This window comes from Lissotriton helveticus, chromosome 9, assembly GCF_964261635.1.
Source record: "Lissotriton helveticus chromosome 9, aLisHel1.1, whole genome shotgun sequence".
Lineage (NCBI taxonomy): Eukaryota > Metazoa > Chordata > Amphibia > Caudata > Salamandridae > Lissotriton > Lissotriton helveticus.
In genome coordinates this window covers 523793199-523817120 of record NC_136070.1, presented here as the reverse complement: position 1 = coordinate 523817120, position 23922 = coordinate 523793199, and the positions used below count along the sequence as shown (strand labels likewise).

At 44.2% G+C, this 23922-nt stretch overlaps 1 protein-coding gene and 1 long non-coding RNA gene across 2 annotated transcripts in view; one reads left to right on the top strand and one right to left on the bottom strand.

The window, feature by feature from the left end:
- ARID4A (AT-rich interaction domain 4A) overlaps window positions 1-18520 on the bottom strand; it is a 293578-nt gene extending 275058 nt beyond the window's left edge. The window contains exons 1-7 of the mRNA XM_078660374.1: window positions 18332-18520; window positions 12912-12967; window positions 7229-7339; window positions 6007-6072; window positions 5803-5893; window positions 3361-3440; window positions 3172-3266 (exon numbers count right to left, since the gene is read on the bottom strand). Coding sequence (XP_078516500.1) covers window positions 3172-3266; window positions 3361-3440; window positions 5803-5893; window positions 6007-6072; window positions 7229-7339; window positions 12912-12917 — 449 coding nt within the window. The 5' untranslated portion in view covers window positions 12918-12967; window positions 18332-18520. The remainder of the gene's footprint in view (window positions 1-3171; window positions 3267-3360; window positions 3441-5802; window positions 5894-6006; window positions 6073-7228; window positions 7340-12911; window positions 12968-18331) is intronic.
- Window positions 18521-18710: 190 nt separating this feature from the next.
- The window catches only part of LOC144782817 (uncharacterized), a 49716-nt gene continuing 44504 nt past the window's right edge, over window positions 18711-23922 (top strand). Inside the window, exon 1 of the long non-coding RNA XR_013601275.1 lies at window positions 18711-18968. This is a non-coding gene — a long non-coding RNA (uncharacterized LOC144782817). The remainder of the gene's footprint in view (window positions 18969-23922) is intronic.

The following is a 23922-nucleotide window of genomic DNA, read 5'->3' as shown; positions in this document are numbered from 1 at the left end:
TTCAGTACTAGGCTGAAAGGTACAGTACTGGCTCTCTCCTGACCACAGGTGAGTATTTTCGAGCTCGGACTTTGGCTGATTTTATAGGAATATTTTCAGTTTTCAAAACTTCACACTTAGAAAGTTTTCGAGTAAAAATGGGGCAATGTTATCCAATGGCAGGTAAGTGAATTACCGGCCTCCAGGTGAGTACTTTGTTGGTGAAGGTAAGGTTCTGGGCACAGACTCAGGTAGGTACAGTTAGTACACCCTCAGCGGCACAGGGGCGGCCGGGTGCAGAGGTAGTTAGGCCCAATGTTAGTCAATGAGAGGTAGGGGGCCTTCGGTTGGTGGCGGCTGGCTAGCAGGCCACGCGGCTGTGGGAGCTGGGCTCCTGGTCACTTGCTCAGGGCAAGAAGGGGGGCGAGTAGATTAGGACAGAGGGGTCACAGCCAGCTGCACTCGGGCGGCTGGGTGCAGGGTGCTTTTGAGCCGTCGGGCGCTCAATGTTATCCAATGAGGATCTTGGCAAAGGAACAAAGGCTGCAGGCTCGGGGACGGTGACTCTCCGGGGGCGACCAGAAGTTCGAGAGGTAAGTTGGGATCTTGGAGCACAGGTAGGTACCCCACAGGGAGGCACAGGGGGCCGCGGGGTTCAGGGGTGTCTTTAGGGGTCGGAAACGCTTAACCTCGGCTGGTCGCGGTTGGGGTGGCCCCTGGTTCTGAGTCTGCAGGCGTCGGCTGGTTCGTCGAGGAGGGCCTTTGGGCACTGGACTTCGGGTCCCAGGTGCCGGGGGGACGTCCTTGTGGTCTTGGTTCGGGTTGGCCCGGCCCCGGCTGGTGCAGAGTGGGCTGGTCCGGAGCTTCCTGGTGGGCACCAGGTGGGTTGCTGCAGCAGAGCCTCTGCGGATGGGAGTCCCAATCTTCGAGAGGGTCAAGGTAGGCAGGTCCTCTGGGTATCCCAAGGTTGCTGTCCGCGGAGGTCGCCGGGATTAGGCAGGAGCAGGTTCCAGGATCAACAGGTCAGTAGGGCTGGGGCCAAGTCAGTTGTCGTGGTCCTGTTAGCAGCTGCGCGGCGGGTCTTTTTCTTGATTTTCTTTCTTCTTGTTGGTATCGGGATCTAAGGAAGGTTCAGGGAGCCCCTAAATACTAAATTTAGGGGCGTTTACAGGTAGGGCAAGGGCAGGGAACAATGGGTCCCTGTCCTGGGGTGAGTACACCCCCTAGCCTGCTCTTCTCCTGTGGGAGGGGGGCAGGAGCCTAGCTGGGATTGGGCAGAACTCCCCATCTATAAGATGGCAGGGGTCCGGGGTCATTCTTCACCTCGCCTCCTCCACCTGAGGGGTGGAGTTGGTACAGGTTGGCGCACCCCCCTTCCTGACGTAGTTTTTCCCACCAGTCTTCCCGCCAGAGTGGGGGTAGGCCTGGTGGGGGGCTGGTTGCTGGGTACAGCAAATGGTCTGGAGAAGCTCTCAGAGGCGGTATGCCTTTGAAGCTTCCCCCTGTCCATCCTGGGGGAGGAAACATAGCACCTCGCCCAGGATGTGCTTTGTTGCAGACCCAGGAGAGCGGGGGGGCTCTCCACCCAGGGGTCCGGCAACATGCCTGCTGTGTGGCAGCCTCTGCAGCCACTCAGCCCAGACGTGGATTGTCGGTTCGGGTATCTCTAAGATGCCCTCTCGTGCATTTTACATTAAATCCCACACTGGCCTCAGTACGGGTTTAATGTGCTGAGAAGTTTGGTACCAAACTTGTCGGTCTTCAGTGAAGCCATTATGGTGCTGTGGAGTTCGTAAATGACAACCTCCCAGCACCATATACTCTTAAATGGCAGCACTGCACTTACAGCGCCCAGGAATGGCCCTGGGTACTGTAGGGGCACAGGGCTCATGCACCTGGGCCCTCACCTCTGGCATAAGGCACCCAGCTAGAGGGGTGACTTAAGTATGCCAGGGCAGTGGGTTCTGTGGGCATGGCACACAGGGATGTGTGCAAAAAAATCAGTTGATGGACAGAATGTGGAACAATGTCATACATTCACCCCTGTACAAGGATCTGGGCCTAAATCCATCATTTATTTGCACTCCACACCACCCTGGGTTAGACACTGGCTATATGCAAATCAGCTCTGACCCTGTGCCTCATGGGAACAGTCCAGTCCGAACTACCAAGCCATGTTAATCCCAGACCGGAATCAAGCATCCAAGGACCGGTTTCTGGCTATCAGCCTTCATGGTGGGAGAGGTGTGGCGCCGCGGCCAGGGCGACTGACGCTGGAATCTGGGGACCACGGTTCGATCCCCGGCTCCGGCGGCAGGTTAGCCCAGCACCATGTGACTCTGGGCAATAGCTCGCTTAATCTTCCCGACGGCCCCCCAGCGCCTAGAGACCCTTACGGGTGATTGTGCGCTTTACAAATGTGGACTTTTTTTTTATTTTATTTTTTTATTCAGCCTGGATAGCTTGACTCCAGTGGTGTGGAGAGCCTGGGGCTCACGTCTGAGCAAACCCAGCCCACTCGGGGAGAAAATTGCAAAAAACACAGTTGATGGACAGAATGTAGAACAATGTCATACATTCACCCCAGTACAAGGATCTGGGCCTAAATCCATCGTTTTTTGCACTCCACACCACCCTGGGTTAGACACTGGCTATATGCAAATCAGCTCTGACCCTTTGCCTCATGGGAACAATCCAGTCCGAACTGGGGATGTGTGCCATGTCGACTCTTGCTTTAGTTCTGTGCTTAGGCACTCAGCCTGCAAAGGCAGTGTGTGGGTGCCAGGGTAGAGGGCCCATGAGGGGGGCACAATAAGTGCTGTGGCCCTCAGGGGTCTTCTCTGGTCACCATGCCCTGAGTACCTAGGGTACCATTTACTAGGGGCAGACAGGGGCCAGAGATGCCAATTGGGTATTTTGTTTCAGCATAGCTTTTCTTTGTAGGGAAGGAACACAGGCCCTGGGTACCTGATTGGCAGGGACCCAGGGCACACACAGTCAAAGTACATCAGCAGTTCAGAAAAAAGTGGGGGCATACCAAGGCAAGAACGATGGCACTTTCTCACGAGTCATCAGAGAAAATAAAATAAAAACCCACACACACCTCTACCACGTTGGATGCTTAGACTGTAACATGTTCATACCATTAAAAAGATAACTCTAGAGCTAGTGCAACATGTTATAAACACTTACATGGGAAGAGATGATCTCCTTCCTCTGTTGGATTTCTTACCAATCACCGGTGTGCCAAAATGTTCTGGATTGGTTAGGGGCAGTTGGTCAAGAGTCTAACAGAAAGAGGGAAAAAAGAACTAGGATGACTCCTGCACTACTGCACACAACTATAAACTAACGATTTAGTGCAGGAAATGCCTGGATTACCTCACTTTCTGCAAAATGCCTCTCTCCCTTCAAACACAGTGAAGTTCGCCTTAACGTCCTCTCATCTCCATCATCAAATACTATAAGAATAATAAAAGGGTTTAACACACTACTGTATTTCTATTGACATCAAAGATTAGTAAGCCCCTCCACCCATCGAGTAAGATGAACACTTTGAAAAAAAAAGTCTACTAAAAATGTGTAAAATATTATAGACATTACAATTTTGGTATTATTTGTATTGCATGACATTATCTAGAAAGCTGGAAGAGGATTCAGGTTTATTATTCAGATTAAGTAAATCTTAACATCACTCCTTAGCTTTAGAGTCATGTAATGTTTTTTAAATGAGGTGTTTAAACAACGTTGAGAGATGCAAGCATCAAAGTCACCTCCTCACAACAGTCCACAACACAATTGCCTACCATTTTACAAATGGTCTGCAAACTATTAACAGTAGCAGACCAGCTAATCTAGCCAGTTGCAGGTAACGGTGTCAGCCTGTCAACAGAGGCATCAGGGCATAGCCCTGTCATCTGTGAGCTGCCACACAAAACCCAGAGCCTCTGTCCACACTGTTAATTATTTAAATTAATAGTGTTTATGAAAACACTCCTTTAGTGTTTTTGTAAACATGCCAGTGAGCAGGTCCGCTCTAAGCCTCTCCAGGCTCTTGATAACAGGAGGACAGAGCAGGGACGAGAACAGAAGTGAGTCGGGCCATAGCGATCAATGCTGCAGCAGGTGAAAATGCACCAGGGCAAGGGGCATTGCTGGACATACTGGACTCTAATTATTAAAGCAGAGTGACTGAAAACCAAGAGTTCAAACCAACGCCACATGTACACCAGCAGTTGGGAGAGTCCGCTTCGGTGTGAAGAGCAGTGAGTGAAAGGAAATTTGAGTGAGAATGAGTAAGTGAGAGAGTGAGTTATTGAGGGTGAGAGCATGAAAGAAAGAGGGAGTGAGTCTTACTGTGAGAGATAGTGTGAGTAAGATGCGTTTGCGAACGTCACTGGCCATTACATACTCAGGATATTTCTCGTCTAATGTAGGCCCCCAATGTAATTGAGGTCATTCTTGGCTTCAAAGAGGGCAATCACGGCATACTGGGGGGTGTCTACTCTTTTTACAAACAAATGATCAGCAGTAAGCTACTCTGTATTGGGCTATTACTAACACATTGAGTCATTTAGATCTGCCTGGGAGTATGTGTCAAAAAGGCAAATATTATTCAACTGTGCCTGCCACCGATTTGGATAATAATAATAATCATACTGTGGATAATTTTACAAGTTTGTAATGCCTAGTTAACCAGAATTGCCAAACATACTATCATGTATTTTATTGCATTTTTAAAAGGTTTAACATAACTGTAATGATTAAATAAGTCTAGACATATTTAAACATTGCACATTTAATAGGACAATTTCTAGAGGCGGCCCCAATGATTAGTACACTTCTCCAACTGGGTATTTAAGTTATTCCCCTTGAGAACTAGACTATACCATGGTAGTGCAAAAAATTACTGTAGGTAGACTTCAAGGATAAATAAAAAACATTTTAAAAAAAACAACAGTGGCATTTTTGGGAACAAAAAAAGTGTGTACTACTACAATATCAGACTCAAGGACATGATGGACGGAGTGCTGAAACTTTTTTAATACTCACCCCCAATCACAGATCTGGGTTGAATCCATCATCATTCTTTACCTCACTTTGCCACCCCAGTTCAGAAAACTATATGCAAATCAGTCTTGACCCTGTGCCTCATGTGAACAGTCCAGCCCGAACTGCCAAGCCATGTCTTTCCTGGACCTACAATTTCTTCAGCCAGTTAACAAGCATTGTGTCAAATGAAACTATGCAATGAATACTAAGTGAATACATTTCTGGCCCTCTTCGGACGTGTCTTCGCGACTACTTGCAAAACATGAAACCTCCACATCCAGAAGCTACAGCTTGAAGCACTGTGACGAAAAAGTACTCCATAATTAAAATGTGCGCCTTTGCAGAAAGCAACTGGAAACTGCTCAGTTGATCATGCAAATAAGCTCATTTCGAGGTCTTCAGCACTGCTTTGTCCAATGCTGATCTTTTCTAACTCTTACTCTTTACAACACAGTTTAGCCAAGCTGATATCACAGAACTGAACCGGAGCCAAATTTCTATACAAATCAATGGCTTGATTATTTCTCCCCTTATTAAGATTTTCTGAGTTTTTAAACTGCAATGCAGCTTTGCTTGTCAATTCCAGGATTCTGCATCACTTCCACCAGTTATGCGACTCCATTGGAACGTAAATGCTAGTTTAAAGCCCTTGATCAGCCTCCTGGATTTAGATACTGTTTGAGCTTTGCTATTTCAAGTTAAGTTTAGGAGAAAGCACCCACCTATCCCTTTACAATCAGACCTTTGTTGTGGCTTAAAATGTCAACTCACCAACAGTATACCAACTAGCATCTGTCAATTTACTGACAACAGCTTCCTGGACCAATCCTTCAGTGGACTTCATTTCAACCGTTGCACCCACCTAAAATTCAACAATAGCCCAATAAGTACACGGAAATTGATAACAACTTAAAATGTAACAATGTCATGCACTGAAAAAAAAAAAAATATATATATATATGTATTTATACATACTCGTAAAGGCCCTTTCACTTGATCATCTTGCACTAGGAGTGTGGAGCTATCCTCTTTGAGAATTACCTGAAAATTTGATTTGCAACCAAAGATTAAAGACAAGTTATTAAATCAAAAGCAGCAAGAAAGATCGATGAAGCTCCCTATCTAATTTTCAGAAAATACAAAATAATATGAAGTACATTAAGTGCCGTCCTGAAACCAGATTGTGTATAAGTGTTGGTCATTAACTGCTCATCAGAGGAGAGGTTACAAGATGTGGTCCCCAAGTAAATACCTTAAATTTTACTAAATCAGGGTTCTCACTTAGGAAGTCTTGCAGATTGTTTCAATAGCAGCTCCAAGATATCAGTCTATATTCTCGCACTGTGGTTATTTTACATTTAATTTAACTTTGAAAGTTACCGCCCTCAGAGCGTAGTGTTCTGATGAGGTAGTAAGGTCTCATTTTGTTAATTATGATGGGTCGGGGAAAGTCACTCGTCTCCAAGGAGAGCCAGTGCAGAGTTCCTCTGGCAGATGAAAGAGGAGCCCTTCTTTACAGAGCTGGACTCCCATATTTTGAACTTTTGGAGGAGTACGACTGGAGTTTGCAGATCCTCCACATACAGGGCATTCCTAGGCTCAGTCTAGAAGGACTACTGCTCCAATCTAAAATGCATCGAAATTTAGTAGCAATAAGTGACGTACCTCTAGGATGTGAAAGAGGATTTTTTTTTTTGAGATTTTGACTTTTGGTTATATAGAAAGTACAACATGCAGCCAAGAGCCTCCTTTTTTTTTTTTGGTGTACCTGAAATTTAGCACAAACAGCTGTGGCATGGAGGAGCATAAGTATTAATATTGTCTAACAGACACTGGGTACATACATATTGCAATTATTCATATTCTGCACAACAACCCTGAACCAAAAACCAACAAGATTAATACAAAACACCTTTTTGGTCTGGGGAATTTAAAGAAGAAAAATTAAAGTCTCAAAAACTCATCATAATCTTTTTTAGTAACTTGCTTTGACTTAACATCAGTGCCACCTTGAGTGTGAGAAACACCATTACCAAAACAATGGGACATAATGTACATGCAGAAATACATTAACTTGGGTAAGTCAGACACAGTTGTTACGGGAGAAGTCTTCGGAATATGTTTTTACAGCAAAACATTAACAATAAGCAAAACACAAGACCTGTGACTAATGCTAAATACAAGGTCTTAAGTGTACCTTCAGTTTCACCAATCGCTTCACGGTCTTTATCTTTGCCTCACAGAAGGCACCTCGGTATTTGGCACTGACATCCGTCCCCACAGTTAGATAGGCAGGCTCATCAGCTGCCTAGTTATTAAAGAAAGAAAAGTTATTCAAGATTAAAACCAGTGATGCAGAACAATGTAGCACTCATTCCCACTTGGTTTTTGCCACACTTTCCAAATTACAATTATTAACACAACGTATTTAGAAATAAAATCTCCACAAGACATCCATTTTACTGCAGAAGCGTTTTAACTCAAGAGAATCAACTGACCACAGTATCAGGAAGTGGTGAGAATGTTTTAAGAATAACACAACTTAGCAGTGCTAATTTAAGGAAGAGTTCTTTGAGACTACATATCTTAACCTACCACACACTGTCTGAGGAAATCCTTACTGCTCAAGTCAAGCAACCATGGGTGAGCAAAAGATTCTTTACAGAAGCCAGATCATCATAACTTTGATCTCATGGAGCTATAGCTCAGAAGGATCAACCACCAAATGCGTGCGATTATCATGAGCTATCGTTTCAGCTTTCCCCAAATTACATGTACCCATACGGGAATAGACAAAGTGAAATCAGTATTACAGCAATAGGGCAAATAAGGAATTATAAACTTTAATTGCCCTTATGAACTCAGGACTGACACTCCGTCAGCAGAGATTGGGGATACAGTGAGGGTTTACTCTGTTTATCTTTAGTTTTATACCACAAATTAAAATCTTGTGTAAGAGATTGTGGTGAATGTAGAATCATATGGATGTGAACGGCTGACCACGTCAGCACTAGTTATCAATACACTACTGATCTCAGTACTATCATATGCAATTATTAATTGATTCCGGACAAGTAAACTACATCATTTGCACTTCATTTGCTTTTTTTATACTGTTGTTTGTGCAACCTACTGAAAGTGAAACGGTAAGCTGTGTACAAATAAACAATTAACATGCAAGTGCAATTCACACCCTTCCACCTTCAATGGGCATAGTTTAAACTCTGAATACATTTGTGTGGAGGCCTGAGGAGTGCAATAGCATGGGCAAGGAAAAAACCCTACACCTCTACTAGGCTTGTGAGACTACAAATGTAATGGTAGCAATAAAAAGGTGTCTACTCATGAGCTCAGATACTCAGCTATAAGGGAAATCAACTAGCGGGCTACCCAACTAATCTGCTGAGGGGAAGAATGTTCGAAACACATGCAAGAGTATGGTGGAGCTCTCACTTCCCTTACGGGTTCCCACACCTTTTTGCATTTAAGGTTACAACAGAGAGAACATAGAACACAAGGCAGGCATGTGTTGATTCACTTCCAGTTCTTTGAGTCCAAGGATACGCAGAAACCACTAAGATGAGCATTAAGGAAGTTTAAATACAAGAAAGAGTAAATAAGGGTAAAATGGAATAAAGCAAAAGGAATAAATATAGGACTTCACTATTTAAATGCACTGACCAGATAAACGTTTAATTTTTGCCCGAATAGCTATGGTGTTGTAGTCTCTAAGCAGCATTACGATACGCAGCATGAGGTCCGGTATGCCAATGACAGCCTGTCTCTGTGCCATGGTGTCAATCAATCAATGCACTACCCGTGAGGGTCTCAAGGAGCTGGCCGGGGGGGGGGGGGGGGGGGGGTGCTGTTACTGATCGAAGAGCCAGGTCTTGAGGAGTGTCTTCTGAAGGCCAGTAGTTTATGGTCTGCCGTAGCTTGGTGGGGGGGGGGGGGGATGTTCCAGGTCTTGGCGGCGAGGTGGGAGAAGGATCTGCCGCCGCCGGTCATTCTTCGGATGCAGGAGACTGTGGCGAGGGCGGTGCCGGCGGGTAGAAGCGGAGTAGTCTGTTGAGGTATGCTGGGCCGGTGTTGTAGAGAGCGTTGTGTGCGTGGATGAGAAGTTTAAAGGTTATCCTCTTGTTGATGGGGAGCCAGTGTAGGTTTCTCAGGTGGGGTGTGATGTGGCTGCGACGGGGGATGTCGAGGATCAGACGTGCCGAGGCGTTCTGGATGCGTTTCAGTCATCTCAGGAGTTTGGCCGACGTTCCTCCGTAGAGGGCATTTCCGTAGTCAAATCTGCTGGTGGTGTGGGTGAAAGTTCAACAAGTAGATGCAGCAAACGGGATCAATCAAGATGGTGCTGTAGTTGTAGGGTCACATCCCTTTTCAAGAAATTAGATGTGGTAACTTGGTGATTGGATCATTGCCATAGTGGCTTTTGACGATTTCCTAAGTAATGTGGTTTCACAGACCTGCAACAGGAGAGGGGACACTAACAAAGTGTTTAACTCTGGCATGAAGCACAAGTGTAACTTCGAATTGAGAACAAAGACACAGATCAGTGGCGCATTAACAACGTTTATGCTTTACAACTGCCTGCAAGTTGGCAAGACGGATTCAAGTTGAACCTTAGAATGGAGCATTATTCGTTAGGAAAAAGGTCAGAAGACAAGATGACCCAAGTGCCAAGAATAAGCAAATGAATTTGAAACCACATTTGTTACAAAATGCACATATAAATTAGACCATGATATTGCTACAGTCATCTTACATGGGGAATAGTACATTAAGTGAAATATTTCATGTGGCGTTTCGTGTTTGTTCAAGCAGAAAGTACTAACAGCACGGAGGTAAAAGGACTACCAAATTTTTCATGTCTCCATGAGGTTACTAGTCACTAAAGGAGTTTTTGGGCTCCAAAGTATACCACACAACCAAGGAGTTTGGGTTTTAGAGAAGAAGGGGGGGTAAGAGTTGTGAGAGAAAATGTGTACAATCAGCAGGTGCCGCATTTTTCTTTTCATACAGTCAATTCTTATGAAATTTTAGTTGGGGGAACGGTTGGACTGGGGACAGAAAGGAAAGGATTCTCAAACTGCTTAATTATTTCTATCACAATAAGCAGATGCTGACCCAAAGTCCGATAAAACATTGAAAAGTGAAATCTAAAAGTACAAGACCACACAGACAATAAGAGAGCTGGTCTTCAATTGCATAAATTGAGATTTTTGCTCATAACTAAATAAATAAAAAATGTCATATCCCCAGGCGGGCTGAATTCAATGCTATAGCATAATTAGAATATCTGCGTGTTCCATGAAACAGGCTGCAACTCCTCAAAAGGGAACGTACAGACCCTAGTGTCATTAAAAATCATTTTTTTTTAAATGTACAAAGACAAAATATTAAATACACCCTATTATAGCAGCCAGGAAATGTAAGCAAACGTTACTGCATACAGAGCTTAAATCGGCAGTGTTGCAGCTATGTTGGTGGGGAGATGAGGTGGAGGGGCAAACCTATAAAATGATGGTATGCTCTGATGTGAGAAAGATTTTTGGAGTACAAAGATGCTCAATGTTAGAGGAGACTAGCATTACTACCTACACAAAGATCACAGTCTGTGGATTTGAATTACAAAGTGCACCTTTCTGATCATTTACAGGTGTTACTTTTAAAGGTGAACTGCTTCTATCTGCTCTCTACCAGTCACTTCTACCCATATTTTTTCTCTCCTTACCATACACTAACCAATGCACAGATTCACTTGCATTCGCATTCAGCTGTTCAAGCAACCAAGTGTACGTTTTAAAATGTCATTCCCCATCTCTGAGAATTTCTACTGTACTGTCCTTCCCTCAGACACATATCGCAGGAGTCAATCTATCACTTTGGATCCACAAACAATACAAGATGTTGTTGGAGTGCAAGCACCAAACGCACCCCTCCTGGGCTTATTATGCTTCAAGCAGACTACTGAAAGTTCATTTTAATCCCGGACAGGACCAACTTTGGCAATTAGATAGACCTGCACATGCAATTCAATGTCTCTCCAAAGGCCAGCTTTCCAACAATATGAAAAGGGGACTTAGATAAAGAAAGTATTCTGGTGCCATGTCAATGGTTGACGATGCTATACAAATGCTGATAACTTATGAATGCATCCCTGCCCAACAGCTTGCTCCCATATTTTGGGGGTTGTTTGCCGTGTATAAGGTTCAAAGTCAAATCTCAATATGCAATACTTGCTATTTTATCCTTTCTTCCTTTGATCATTAGGACTATGATTATCGTTCAAGAAATGCTCCAGAAAAGTGTGCAACTCCTACAACATTGTATTAATACTCAGAACCCAAATGTAACCTAAATAATGACTATTGGCATATATTAGAACGCCACAGCATACATACACACTCTACACTTGTTGGGTGTCAATGCGCTCACAATACTACTATAATCCAGGATATACTACATTCCACCTCACAAACGCACAGATTAAGATAAACTCTAAACAGACATCATTGCACACTATATAGTTTTAAAAACCCATTTCAGCTGGAAACTCTGTGGCCATTTCAATGTAAAATCTGTTGAGTGGAAATGACAAGTGTGCCGCTACTTTATGCTTCAGTTACGTAGTTAATAAAAGTGCCAGTTTAAAAACATGATTTGAGAAACATTCCTGCCACAGCACTGTTGACAATGCCGTTAATGAACAGAGAAGTCAGCGGTCATGTGTATCCTATGTGGCTTGATTTGTATTATAAATGGAACGAAGGTTTAGTCTATTAAATTGAACAAAAGAACAAAAGAGTTTAATGTACAGCAGACATGCTGAACTCACGTATTTAAAGGGGCTTGGATATGTGATAAAGAAGAAAATGACGTCTCAGTGAATTCAAATACTTGCCCAGGATCACATAATTTGAAACCAGTTTATGGGGTAAGAGCATTAGAATTATGTTGAATAGATTATTTAAGTCACTAGACCTACAAATCTAGTAACATTTGTAGGATTTTTGGAGTCCTGAAACGGCCACATACAAACCAAATAAATAGGTTAGCAACTGACTACTCCTTGACAAAACATTTGGAAAGTTATACCACAAACTACTGAAAAGTGATGCTATATTAATGGCAGACTACATACCATACAAGGGCCAATTTCCAAATCTATAGTTTTGTTTCACCCAAACATTTTTTTTTAAATTAGCTACACTTTTCTTGTGTTTGCAGCTAGAGATTTCTGTAACATGAAAGTGTGGAATTTATCAAATGAAATTTGCTTAGTTGAGCATCTGAATACATTTACATGGAAAAAAATAGATACGAAAAAACACAGAGAGCACCCCAAGAAATCTATTACTACTGACAAACACAAAATTCAGCAGCAATACAGTACAAAAACGCAGTGAAAGCATTATGCGGGCAGTTTTAACCAATACAAATAAAAATGCATATCCAACAATAAATGTAAACACCGCCAAACTTCACACTTTGCAAATGGTATTTCACCAACAGAGATTATGTTCCTCTTAAGTAATCTAGACCCACAAAGCTAAGCAGTGTAGATACTCACGACCACAGCAAAGCCACACGATTTCAATCACCCAGGGGAAAAAAGGGGGATAGACAGAACGCTAAGTTATCAACCCAAGGGATCATCAAAACATGCAGGTAATGTGTCACCAACATAAATAAGATGGTCGACAATGACCACAGAATTATCAAAGCTAAATTACACTACCAGGATAGCAACTCGTGCAAACGGCTGGATTTACCTCACTGAACAGTTAACAGCTGTGTTTAAAAATAAAACAACTGCCTAGACAATAAGAAAAGTTATACCATGTACTGCCTTTCATGAACAGCCAGCTTACCTTCATCTTTACAGGTTATTTGAGGGATTCCAGCTCGAAGGATATCTGGTTACCAACTGTAAAAGAAAATGATGCAACAAAGCAGATGAAAGGACTGAAATGCACAGCATGTATGTGAGCTAAACGAGAACTGGCATTGGGCGGCTAGTCTCTGCCACATTCCCAATTCATGAAGCTAAGGCTCCGAAAAGTTCTGGGCACAATTTAAAATAGTGGAAGGGACACAGAGGAAAGTATGTGGATTTTGGTCAAAGGTATGGGTTCACAGATTAGGATGCTCTACATATTGGTGGTAAAGAAAATAAATGTTCTGGTACAATGAGCAACTTTGTAATGGAAATGATGGCTTTGCATCATCCATCATTTCTGTTCATTAATGTATGACCCTAAAATCTTAAGGACAGAACTAGCAAATTCAATATAGTAGCTGGAAGAAGGTCCAGCTGGTAATGCATGGATGTCAAGTACAGGCAGGGCAAAAGCACTAGATGTTAGCTGACTGAGTACAGAAATGTTGTTTCAGCTATTTCTGGTTGACCAATGGTTGAACAGTACCAAAGCCATTTGATCTTACAATAAAAATCAACGATACTTTAAAAAAAAACTTGCACGCTCCAAATTGCATTGGCCAACCAAAAGCTTGTATTACAGATGAGTATTCTCTCCAGGCCCCACTTCAATTTCTTAATATTAAATGTTACACTTAAAAGTGGATGAGCAAGTCACAGGTGATTCTGCAATAGTCTACTCACACAAAAAAAAATGGGCATTAGGACCTTTAGACTCCGCAAATCCCTCCACCATGATGCTTAATTCTTTTGTAATAAAAAAACAAACAAAAAAAAACAGAAAGGGCCACGAGTGAGGTTTGCAAGACTGAACGTGGTTCAGTGAACACTTTCGATTATTTAACATTTAAATACAGTGCACCAGCGCCACAAGGGTGTTTTACGTATAACACATCAAATGAAGAAAAATCTCAGATAATTAATTCAATTTGAATCATACCACATGATCTAATTATCAAAACCTCACAGTGAGGCACTTTCAATGTAAATCAGATTGATGTTCTGCAAGTGGGCATTTCTTAGTGATGAAGACGTTTAACTAGTATGCAACACATCATGATGAAAGTAGGATCTGACCATGGGTTTATTTTTATTTTTTACAGACAAAGAATGAACTATCCAATGTTTACAGTGTTTGGGGACACCCCTTTGTTTGTGGCAGAATTAGGTAGGCCACAGGGGACGGATTTGAAAACATAAAAGCAGAATTTTCTTAAATTTGGAAGTAAGTCAATAAAATAATGTGTTTATTTGAAGATGGCGTTATATTGAAGAGAATATGCCAGAACAATTCATGAAGGACCTGAAAACCATGCTCTTCGACTGAACAGCAATCCCCCCCCCCAACCCTTTCCCAAGCGCCATGAGACCCTCACGTGTGATTAGTCCCACTTAATAAGAAAACGTATTGATTGACTTATGCAGGGTTAGAAGATATGTCATTTTGCTTGTGGACGAAGTTTGATTTCAGCTTGTTTGATATTAAGCACAATAGATTTGGGTTCAGCCATGTGTGTTCCACTACATTTTCTTTCACTGCAAAAGAGATTCAGTAAACTTAAGTTGGCTCAGACTTTTACACACAGTAACTGAAGAGGCACTACCATTGCTTGGATACTATGTTTCTTTAATGTGTCACTGGCGTTTGCAGAAATGGACTAAATGTAACAAGTGCTAAGAACTTGTCAGGTGTTTTTTTTTATTTGTACATAAAAAAAAATATTTGGACATTCATTTTTGTTTATAGTGGCGCGATGTCTCAATGGTGCGATTTAGTGGTAAGGATATGAAATGGAAGCAGCAGCGGTCTCACCTATCAATTTCTATACGTGAGCAAGGTGTCATGGTCAGCTGGGATATGGATGGGAACTTTGTCTTTGTTGCATGTGGGGGTGTGAGCAGTGTTGATGGAGGTTGCCGAGGGACACTAGATTATTATGCTGTGAGGTTTGGAGTTCTGACTACCTCAAACAACAGTGAAACACACAACTACATTTAGCTTATCAGCATTTGCAAGAAGTGATCTGATAAGTTAACTTTGAATTTGGGAGCATGTTAGAGGATGCGCAAGCAGGTACTTTTAGCAAGGAAGAGTGATCGAAAAATTATGGCTTCCAAAAGCTTTGGAGGACAAAGTAGAGACCGATCTGCACAAGAAGTTCTCCTTCTGGATGATGGTAATGCCACATACTGTGTTTAATTTCTCGATCAACAAAATCCGGTAGCCTTTGAGGCACCAGATCATTACCAGTAAATGGACTGGAAGTGCATGTTAAGCAATGGTTTAAAACAGGCTGATGTTTGTGGTCAAAGAAGAGACCAGCAATTTCTGGGTAGTGGGCGCTAGACGACTTTACTATGCCAAGGCTGCAGCTTAAGGGAGGAGATTATGCCTGGTCAGAAAAGAAGTTTCTTTTGGACGTGTTTATTATGAATTTGGTTGATGGTATTAACAACTGTTATTCAGGACAGAGGTAGGAGATGCAGATGAAAAGTATGTTCAGCTGTGGCATCTGCAGCATATAAAGCAGAAGATCTGACAAGAGATACTACAGGTGTTTAATAAGTGCAGGGTTGGGCAAAGGACTGCAAAGAAGGTGCCACATCCTTAGCTTGCTTGAGGGTGCTTATAGTAGGTGTTTACACTTCTGATCTATGTGAAAGGCATTAGAATGTAATCTAAGGTTGGCAGTTATAATGACTGCAAAAAAACTATTGCTAAATTGTGCTGGGTATCTGGTTGCTTTTGCACCAGATTATTTACGGGGGACCCAAATAAATGAAATAAAAATGTTTTAATTATTTGTAAGTTATCAACTTAAGCTGTCAATTTTTATGTGCAATGACAACCCGGTAGAGAGCCTAGTGGTAACCGGCAAAGCAAAATTTGTATTCATCTAATTGGCGCATGTGCAAATTTATGGTTGACTATGCTCTGGGTTTTCATTTCAGAAAGAGTGTTGCAGTATGGCAACCACAAATTATCTAGTCATCAGCAAGGTACTGGACTACATGCTGCCCCATTTATGCTCTGCTTACTCTATGGGTCTAATGTTTGAAGCCAAACGGTGGCTGTGTAACTGATATATAAAACGTATGCAGGAGTTAAATTACATTTAGTTATGTTACTATGCATTAGAACAAACGAGTTCGCAGTTCTAGAATTGATAACGTAACGATTGGTAATTATTGGTGCATATAGGTGTGACAAAGGGCTTTAAAACTGTTGAGCCAGAAAAAGCGTAATCAAGAACACATTTTTCTCCTGCAGTGAAGACAGACGGAGGGCTGGCGGCAAAATGCAACATTTGGTGACTGCACGTTGGGACTAAGAAAGCTCTTTGAACCATGCCACTAAAAAGAATCACAACTGTGTGATGCAATAGGAGGGTAAAGATTCCCTCTCTCAGCTTTAGGGAAAGTGCGTACAGTCGATACTGGATAAATACACAATTCTAGGTAGCATAAAGCAGACTATTCACTTATAAAACCATTTTCATAACTCCTTAAGCCAAGTCGCCTTGCATCTAGAGTGTGGCGATGCCTAGCTTGGAAGCATCTTGGATTCTACGGTAACCCCACTGACGAGTATCTTGCACTTTGCGCCATGCTTCTCAGGAGATTGGGCATGTATGCCTAGATGTCCCCCAACCTCCATTTGAAGCACTTCATAGACACTCCTCACCTTCTGGACCTTTAACGTCAACTACAAAGCTGTCACCCCCACCTTGACTGTCTGGGTGCCACAAAAAAAAAGTTTTTCTTGGCCAGCACAACACTACTTATCTTGATATTGCTGGAAAAGCAACCAAGAGAAACAAAAAGGGAAAGATCAATCTGTGAAACTACGATCTAGAAATCTAAAACATACCAATACAGTTAAACTCAACTATTCTGCTTCAAGAAATATTTTTAAACAATCTCTTCACAGCTGAGTTAGCAAAATGATTAACTGTGAGGATCCTACATAAAAGAAGAGATCAAGGAAATACAATTAAACTGGTGTGCGTTTAACCTCATGTGACACTGAAGTAGATTCAATGAAGCCTCAGACTGAGAACCACAAGGTTGGTTAAAGAAAATGTTATGTGGCATACGGGAAAGAAGTACTTGCGTGGAGGGACACCCACTGGTTTCATTCGCCCAGGGGAACGACAATGGGCCGTAAAGAAAGAGCAGGGATTATAGGAACACCGTGTGAATGTAGTCACCTTTAGACGTGCCTGAGTAGGATGGTTTGCTGGTTCTCGTAAACTATTGTGAACAGTGTTAGAACTAGCACTAGTTATACAATTACATGCATTTCTGTGGTTGGTTGGATGCACTCTTAAAGGGCACAGTAGAGGGAATGACCATCAGATCCATACGCTATGGCAAGGTGGAAATGAAATAGCAGATGCTTGTTGAAAGTCATACTGACCGTGATTGAACGAAACGAGGTTAGGGACGTATAAACGACACTTCGAATGTCGCCGTGCGGTTTCTGGGCACTGTTCATAGTGTAGAAAACTGCATTCCTTTTTGACGCTAGATGATCGTAGCGGTGGCACATCGTTTAACTTCTTCGCTAAAGGTACAAATAAACTTCAACTGCAGCGATTCAACCGCGCTCTCGGTACTGTCACTTAGCAGTTGGGAAAACTTGTTCCACGAAAGGATACCGGAAGGTGGACCGGTGCTTCTCTGTGGCTACTTCTCATCGCTAATGCGAAGTAACGCTTTAGAGGATCTATTCGGCGATTATAATGAGGTCCTGGTTGTATCCGTGAGGGATAGGGGTAAAGTGTTTGGGACCGGATGGCAATCTGGGCCGCGGTATAAGAGAAGCAAAGGCTTGAACGTGGCGACTAAGGCTGAAGGGTTCAGTCTTGGCGGAGGTCGAAGGGGGTAGCAAAAAGCTTAGTGCTGTTCTCTTGCACTGTCGTCGCCACCTCCCCGAATTCCCGCAATAGGTAGTCGATGTGTGCGATTCCCGGAAGGGTAGGCAATGCGGGACCTGAAAGGGGGCAGAAGTATGAAGGTTCAGATGAGAGATCGGGGGGCCAGAGGCCCTCCCACAGTGCTGGGGAAGCAAGTACCATCTTCTCGTACCGTACCGAGATGGCCTGTGTGAACAGCATTTGGTGTGACGTTCAGTGTTACCGGCCCCTATACTTGGAGATATGTATGGTGCACACATAGGCCCGGCTGTTGCCGAGAATCCTTTTCCCGCTAGTCTCCGGTGCAGTGCCCCCCTCCTACCAGCGGCCCCTGTGGTCTGCCCCTCCCCCCGGTTTGTCTTTCCAGTCCCCTATGCGCGAATGTACGCACTGTCTAGCCCCTGTACTACTCCGTGTGGACAACCCCACTTACCTGCAACACCCCGTCTTCGCTGCTCCGCCCCCCACCTCACGACAGCGGCGGAAAGTTCAGCGGCACTCCCCCACCTCTGAGCTGAAAGCAGCTACAGACATAACAAGCTGTTGAGCCCGAGCCGACGGCAGTCCCCCGAACCCCATTGGTCAGTTATTACGCTGAAGATTCAGCACGGTAGTTCGGATTGGCCTGGGTGTTGGGTATCTCCATTGGTCAGAATTAATGGTCAATGTTGATAGGTTAGAAGGAGGGCTGGTAATGTAAGCGTGGATTGTTATTGGTGCTATGGGAAAAACACACTGATTGGTTTTCTGAACCAGCGAGCTCAGATTTTGCCAAAATGTAACTGGCCATGGGAATCCGGATGTGGACCTGAGAATGCTTATTGGCGAGGCAAGAGGCACGGAACACCGGTTCAGTTATCCCATTGGTCAGTTAACCAAAGTGCTGCCGGAAGTGAGGCAGGAGAAAAGAAGCGCTAGTACATGTTCGTCTACAAGGCGGAGACTGGAAACCGACTTGAGGCACTTGGTGCGCATGCGCGAGACATAAACGCTGGACGCCATTTTGTGCGGGTTCTATCCTGTTTACAGCACAGGAGGAGGAGGGGAAAAACGGAGCCCCTGAATTCTAGGTAAGTTGTGTCAGAAGAAGGTAGCGGAGCGGGTCATTACGATCTGGTGGACTGCGTGACAACGTTGGATCGATTTTGACGGTGACTAGGGCGTATTTATAGGTCTAAATTTATGGAGCGGTTTAAGAAGGACGATAGCGGGCTCTGACGTAATGACGTACGAATGGTACGTGCTCAGAATTGATTGTTTCCGCCCCGCCCAACTTTGCTGTCAAAGACTGAAGACTGTCACGTGACTCGGCTTGTACCTGGCTAAGTTCTTTAGCGGTGATTTGTAGGCGTGTTGGGGGATCTACTTATAAAGCTCTGTAGGTTAGACGACTTTTTTCTTCACTCCGATGTTCATTTAGCAGATTAATGTTTTCCGGAAATTAGTCTAATTTCCGTATGGTTGATCTAAAGTGCGGTATTGCCGTGTGCTGTCTAATAAATTTATCTGGTCGTCTCTAGATGGAAGTGTCACTTCGTTGTGGTCATCCTATTCTGCTTGCTGAAGTACGTGGCAGTAGTCCCTGCTAAAGCGGGTCTATTTACTGCTAATGCCTAGTCTATATCTCTAGTAATTTTATTGATTTCAGTATGCTAATTCTAGCCGTCACCTCGATATTGACGTATGATTTATTATACTCTCGTACGAGTATAGTCGTAGAAAAAGTTGCGAACACAGACCATGCAATTATTTGTATTCACGGTCTACTTGGAAGTGGATTGAGGGCACAACAGGTCATTCTTAACAGCAGCGCAATGCCTTTATAATATGATTTGTAACTTTTGTTTGTCCATTAAAAAGGCTATACTCTCTCAATAACTGAAAAGACACTTAAAAACACTCCCAGGTAACTGTGAATGCCAGAGTGCAGGGCAATTAAAGTATGAACAGCTGCTTCTTTTTCACGCTACAGGAGATCTGTTTCCTCTTAATCTATTCACACCTGGAGACAGAGTTCCTTGTGTTCTCATTGTTTAATATGGTAAAATATCGTGAGCTACCTTTTTTTTTTTTTACTACAGTGCAAGTCAAAGCGAGGTCCTTTCATGAGGTTGCCTGCTTCTGTTAGGGACTCTTTTTAGGTTTGGCTTTACCACACATCTGTTTGCAGACCTGTTGTCCTTTAACATAATATGGACTGTGGCTTCACCCATATACATCATCCACTTCCCATTGTTTGCATGCCTGTATCCTTCCACATTCCGTTTCAGTTCACAAGAGACTATTTTATATCTAAAAAGTAGACCACTATCATTACCCATTTAATTCTTTGTCATGCCCCTACTGTTTACTTAAGCACTTGAGTTTTCTTTTTCTTAGCCTTTTTAGGACTTGCCTAAGACAGCACCCATATGCTGTTGCTTGCAATAGATATTGTGTACAACAAGGGACTTGGAGCCTGCCCATTACTTACCATTCGTTGGCTTCATTGTCACTCTTATTTGCTGACTCCTAATTGAACAGTGCATGCTGGCTTCACTTACTCTTCTTTCATCTGGAGCATGGACCAATTACTGACTGCTTCATCTTGATTACTGTCCTTCCGCTGCTCATGCTATGATTGAGGTACTATTTTTTTCCCTCTGTTGTGCTAGTCTGTTCTGCTTCTTTTCCTCCTACCTCCACCCTTGTCTGCATTGCTTCCACCCTCCCGTTTTCTGTGTTGCTTCTTCTCCCCGATCCCGTTTTCTGTGTTGCTGCTTCTCCCCCGATCCCGTTTTCTGTGTTGCTGCTTCTCCCCCGATCCCGTTTTCTGTGTTGCTGCTTCTCCCCCGATCCCGTTTTCTGTGTTGCTGCTTCTCCCCGCCCTCCCGTTTTCTGTGTTGCTTCTAGCCTCCACTCTCCGCCCGCCCGTTTTCTGTTACTTATTCACTCCCACCCTTCCATTATCTGTCTTGCCCCCACCTGCCCGATGGGGAAAAAAAAGCACTATAACACATTTAGCGCTGAACGCGTCGTATCACTTTTTTACCGTCCCTTTGCCTTCAACTCTCCCTTCCCGTTCCCTACCACCCTCCCTCCCATTGTTTGCGTTGCCCACCTCCATCCATAAGAAAAAATATTGCAATGAAGTTGCTACCGCTGGCTGACCCATAATGTTTTTTTTCTAAGTTTTAGCCATGCTGCGCAGCCGCCTCGCTCCTCCGCAACATGGCTATAAGACATTGATAGGCAAATCCAATAGCTTTCCCATAGGCGAGTCCCATCGGCTTTGCCAATGCCCGTTTTTATATATATTCCTTCTTTTCTACTAAAGTATGACTGACGTTTAATAGATTGGCCGCATGGACGGAAGATAATAAGATCACTACTGATATCCAATACGGGTTCCGCCCAGGGAACTCTACCTTAGCACAATGCCTCAACCTATATATGATGCTCGGGAAGTACACGGTTGCCCTCCGGGGTACAATCTACATGGCGTTCATGGATCTTTCCTCCGCTTTTGATTGTCAATCAGGGGAAATTGTGGCAGTCCATGGGGGTGGAGGCTAGCCTCGTTGGCTTACTGAGAGACCTCCACCAGGACACCAAGGCAAACATTAGATTCGCCCAGGACCTTAGGGTATCTAGGGATTTTAACATTGAAAGGGGAGTACAGCAGGGGTGTATTTTCGCCCTGTTTCTTTTTAATCTATACATCAATTACCTGGATAAGACTTTGGTAGAAACTGGGGCCGGTTTTCCTTACGTGGGGCGAAGGGGTTTGCCCGTCCTGATTTATGCGGACGACACGGTCCTCCTCGCCAGAACCGCAAGAGGTTTGCAGACCCTGCTTGACACCTTTAGAAGTTTTATGGTTGAACGCGACCTAGCCATAAATAACTCAAAATCCTATATAATGCAAGTTGGGTTGCGCCCCATGAAGCAGTATCCCTTCAAAGTGAGTGCTGAGAATGTGCCCATAACCTCAACTTTCTCATACCTGGGTGTCTTACTAGATGAGCACCTGAATTGGGGTGCCCTAGTCCAGAGGAAAAAGGGGGGATGTGATAAGAGCGAATACAGCCATTTTAAACTTTGCCGCAAAAATGAGTAAGCGCCCTATTGCGGCAATGTTGGAAATATACCAGGCAAAAAGCGTTGCTATTGCCAGTTATGGTAGTGAATTATGGGGACATGCAGCATCTGAGGGTATCGAGGTGGCAGAGAATACTTTTTAAAAACAGCTCCTGGGAGTACCTAGAGGAACATCTAATTTAACAGTACATGAAAAAACAGGGTTACCATTAATTTGTGACACCTTGGCAATGCGCCCATTGCTCTTCTGGCTCAATTGTTGGTTAAATAAAGACCTAGCCCTCAAACATCGCACGCCAACACAACCTCAACATCATCTCCTACGCCGACGACACCCAGCTGATCCTCTCCCTCACCAACGACCCCGCAACCGCCAGAACCAACCTACACAAAGGGATGAAAGATGTAGCCGAGTGGATGATGAACAGCCGCCTGAAACTAAACTCAGATAAGACGGAAGTCCTCATCCTGGGATCATCACCCTCCGCCTGGGACGACTCCTGGTGGCCCCCTGCCCTGGGCAGCGCACCCAAACCAACGAACCACGCACGCAACCTGGGCTTCATCCTGGACTCCTCCCTCTCGATGACCAGACAAGTCAACGCTGTCTCCTCGTCATGCTTCAACATCCTACGCATGCTTCGCAAGATCTTCCGGTGGAACCCCACCGAAACCAGGAAGACGGTCACCCAGGCCCTCGTCACCAGTCGACTGGACTACGGCAACTCCCTCTACGCCGGAACCACAGCCAAACTTCAGAAAAGACTCCAGCGCATCCAGAACGCCTCAGCACGACTCATCCTGGACATCCCCCGACACAGCCACATCGCCGGACACCTGAGAGACCTGCACTGGCTCCCCGTCAGCAAGAGAATCACGTTCCGACTCCTCACCCACGCACACAAAGCTCTCCACAACCCAGGCCCCAGATACCTCAACGACCGCCTGACCTTCTACACTCCCACCGCCAGCTATGATCGACCACCCACGCCGCCGTTCCCCGCATCCGAAGAGCCACTACGGGAGGAAGATCCTTCTCCTACCTGGCTGCCAAGACGTGGAACTCCCTCCCTATCCACCTCCGCCTGACCCAAGACCACCTCTGCTTCAGGAAGCAACTCAAGACCTGGCTGTTCGAACAGTAGAGGACACCCCCCCCCCCCCCCCCAAGCGCCTTGAGACCCTCCGGGTGAGTAGCGCGCTATACAAATGCTTGATTGATTGATTGATTGAACCACCAGATACTGAGAGAGGTTTCGAGCTTCGATCACATGATTCACATCCCATGGCTAAAATATATAAAGGGATGTTTTGACGAGCTGGGGCGGCCGAACCTTTTTTTTAGGCCTGATCTTATTACTGCAGCGGACGTGGAGTTTGTAAAGAAGTCTTTTATTTTGCTAAAAAAACTTAATAGATATGGGTTAGAGCTGTGTAAACCTGGCATCCGTAAATTTGTGATGCTCAAAACTACTCCCTCCACGGAGCCATATCTTTTGTGGCCTTTGTCGGCCCACAAGCGATTTTTATGGACCAGGTTTCGTATGGATTACTTCCCTCTTTTACTTGCTGTTCCGAAGGGGAGCCATAGAAGCCAGGTGCTAGCACCCTGTGGCTGCGACTGAGTGTCTCCACAGGATTTGCTGCACTTATTGTTTTTCTGTAACCTCTATGCTGCTCCCCGGAGGTTCTTTTTAAAACCACTTTTAATAAAAGTTGAATTTTATCCAGGTCTGCCCTGCCCTTCGCTGTTTACAAACGTTGAAGCCAGAATGTATCCCATTTGTGGTTGGTTTCCTGAAATCTTCACTGAGGTCCAGAAACTGTATGGAGAACTAGTATACCCCCATATTACAGCTGACACTTTGCTGCTATTCCTTTTACACTGTGATTTAATACGTGTGTATTTTTAGATTTGTCAAACTTACTGTGTTTTATTCAGTC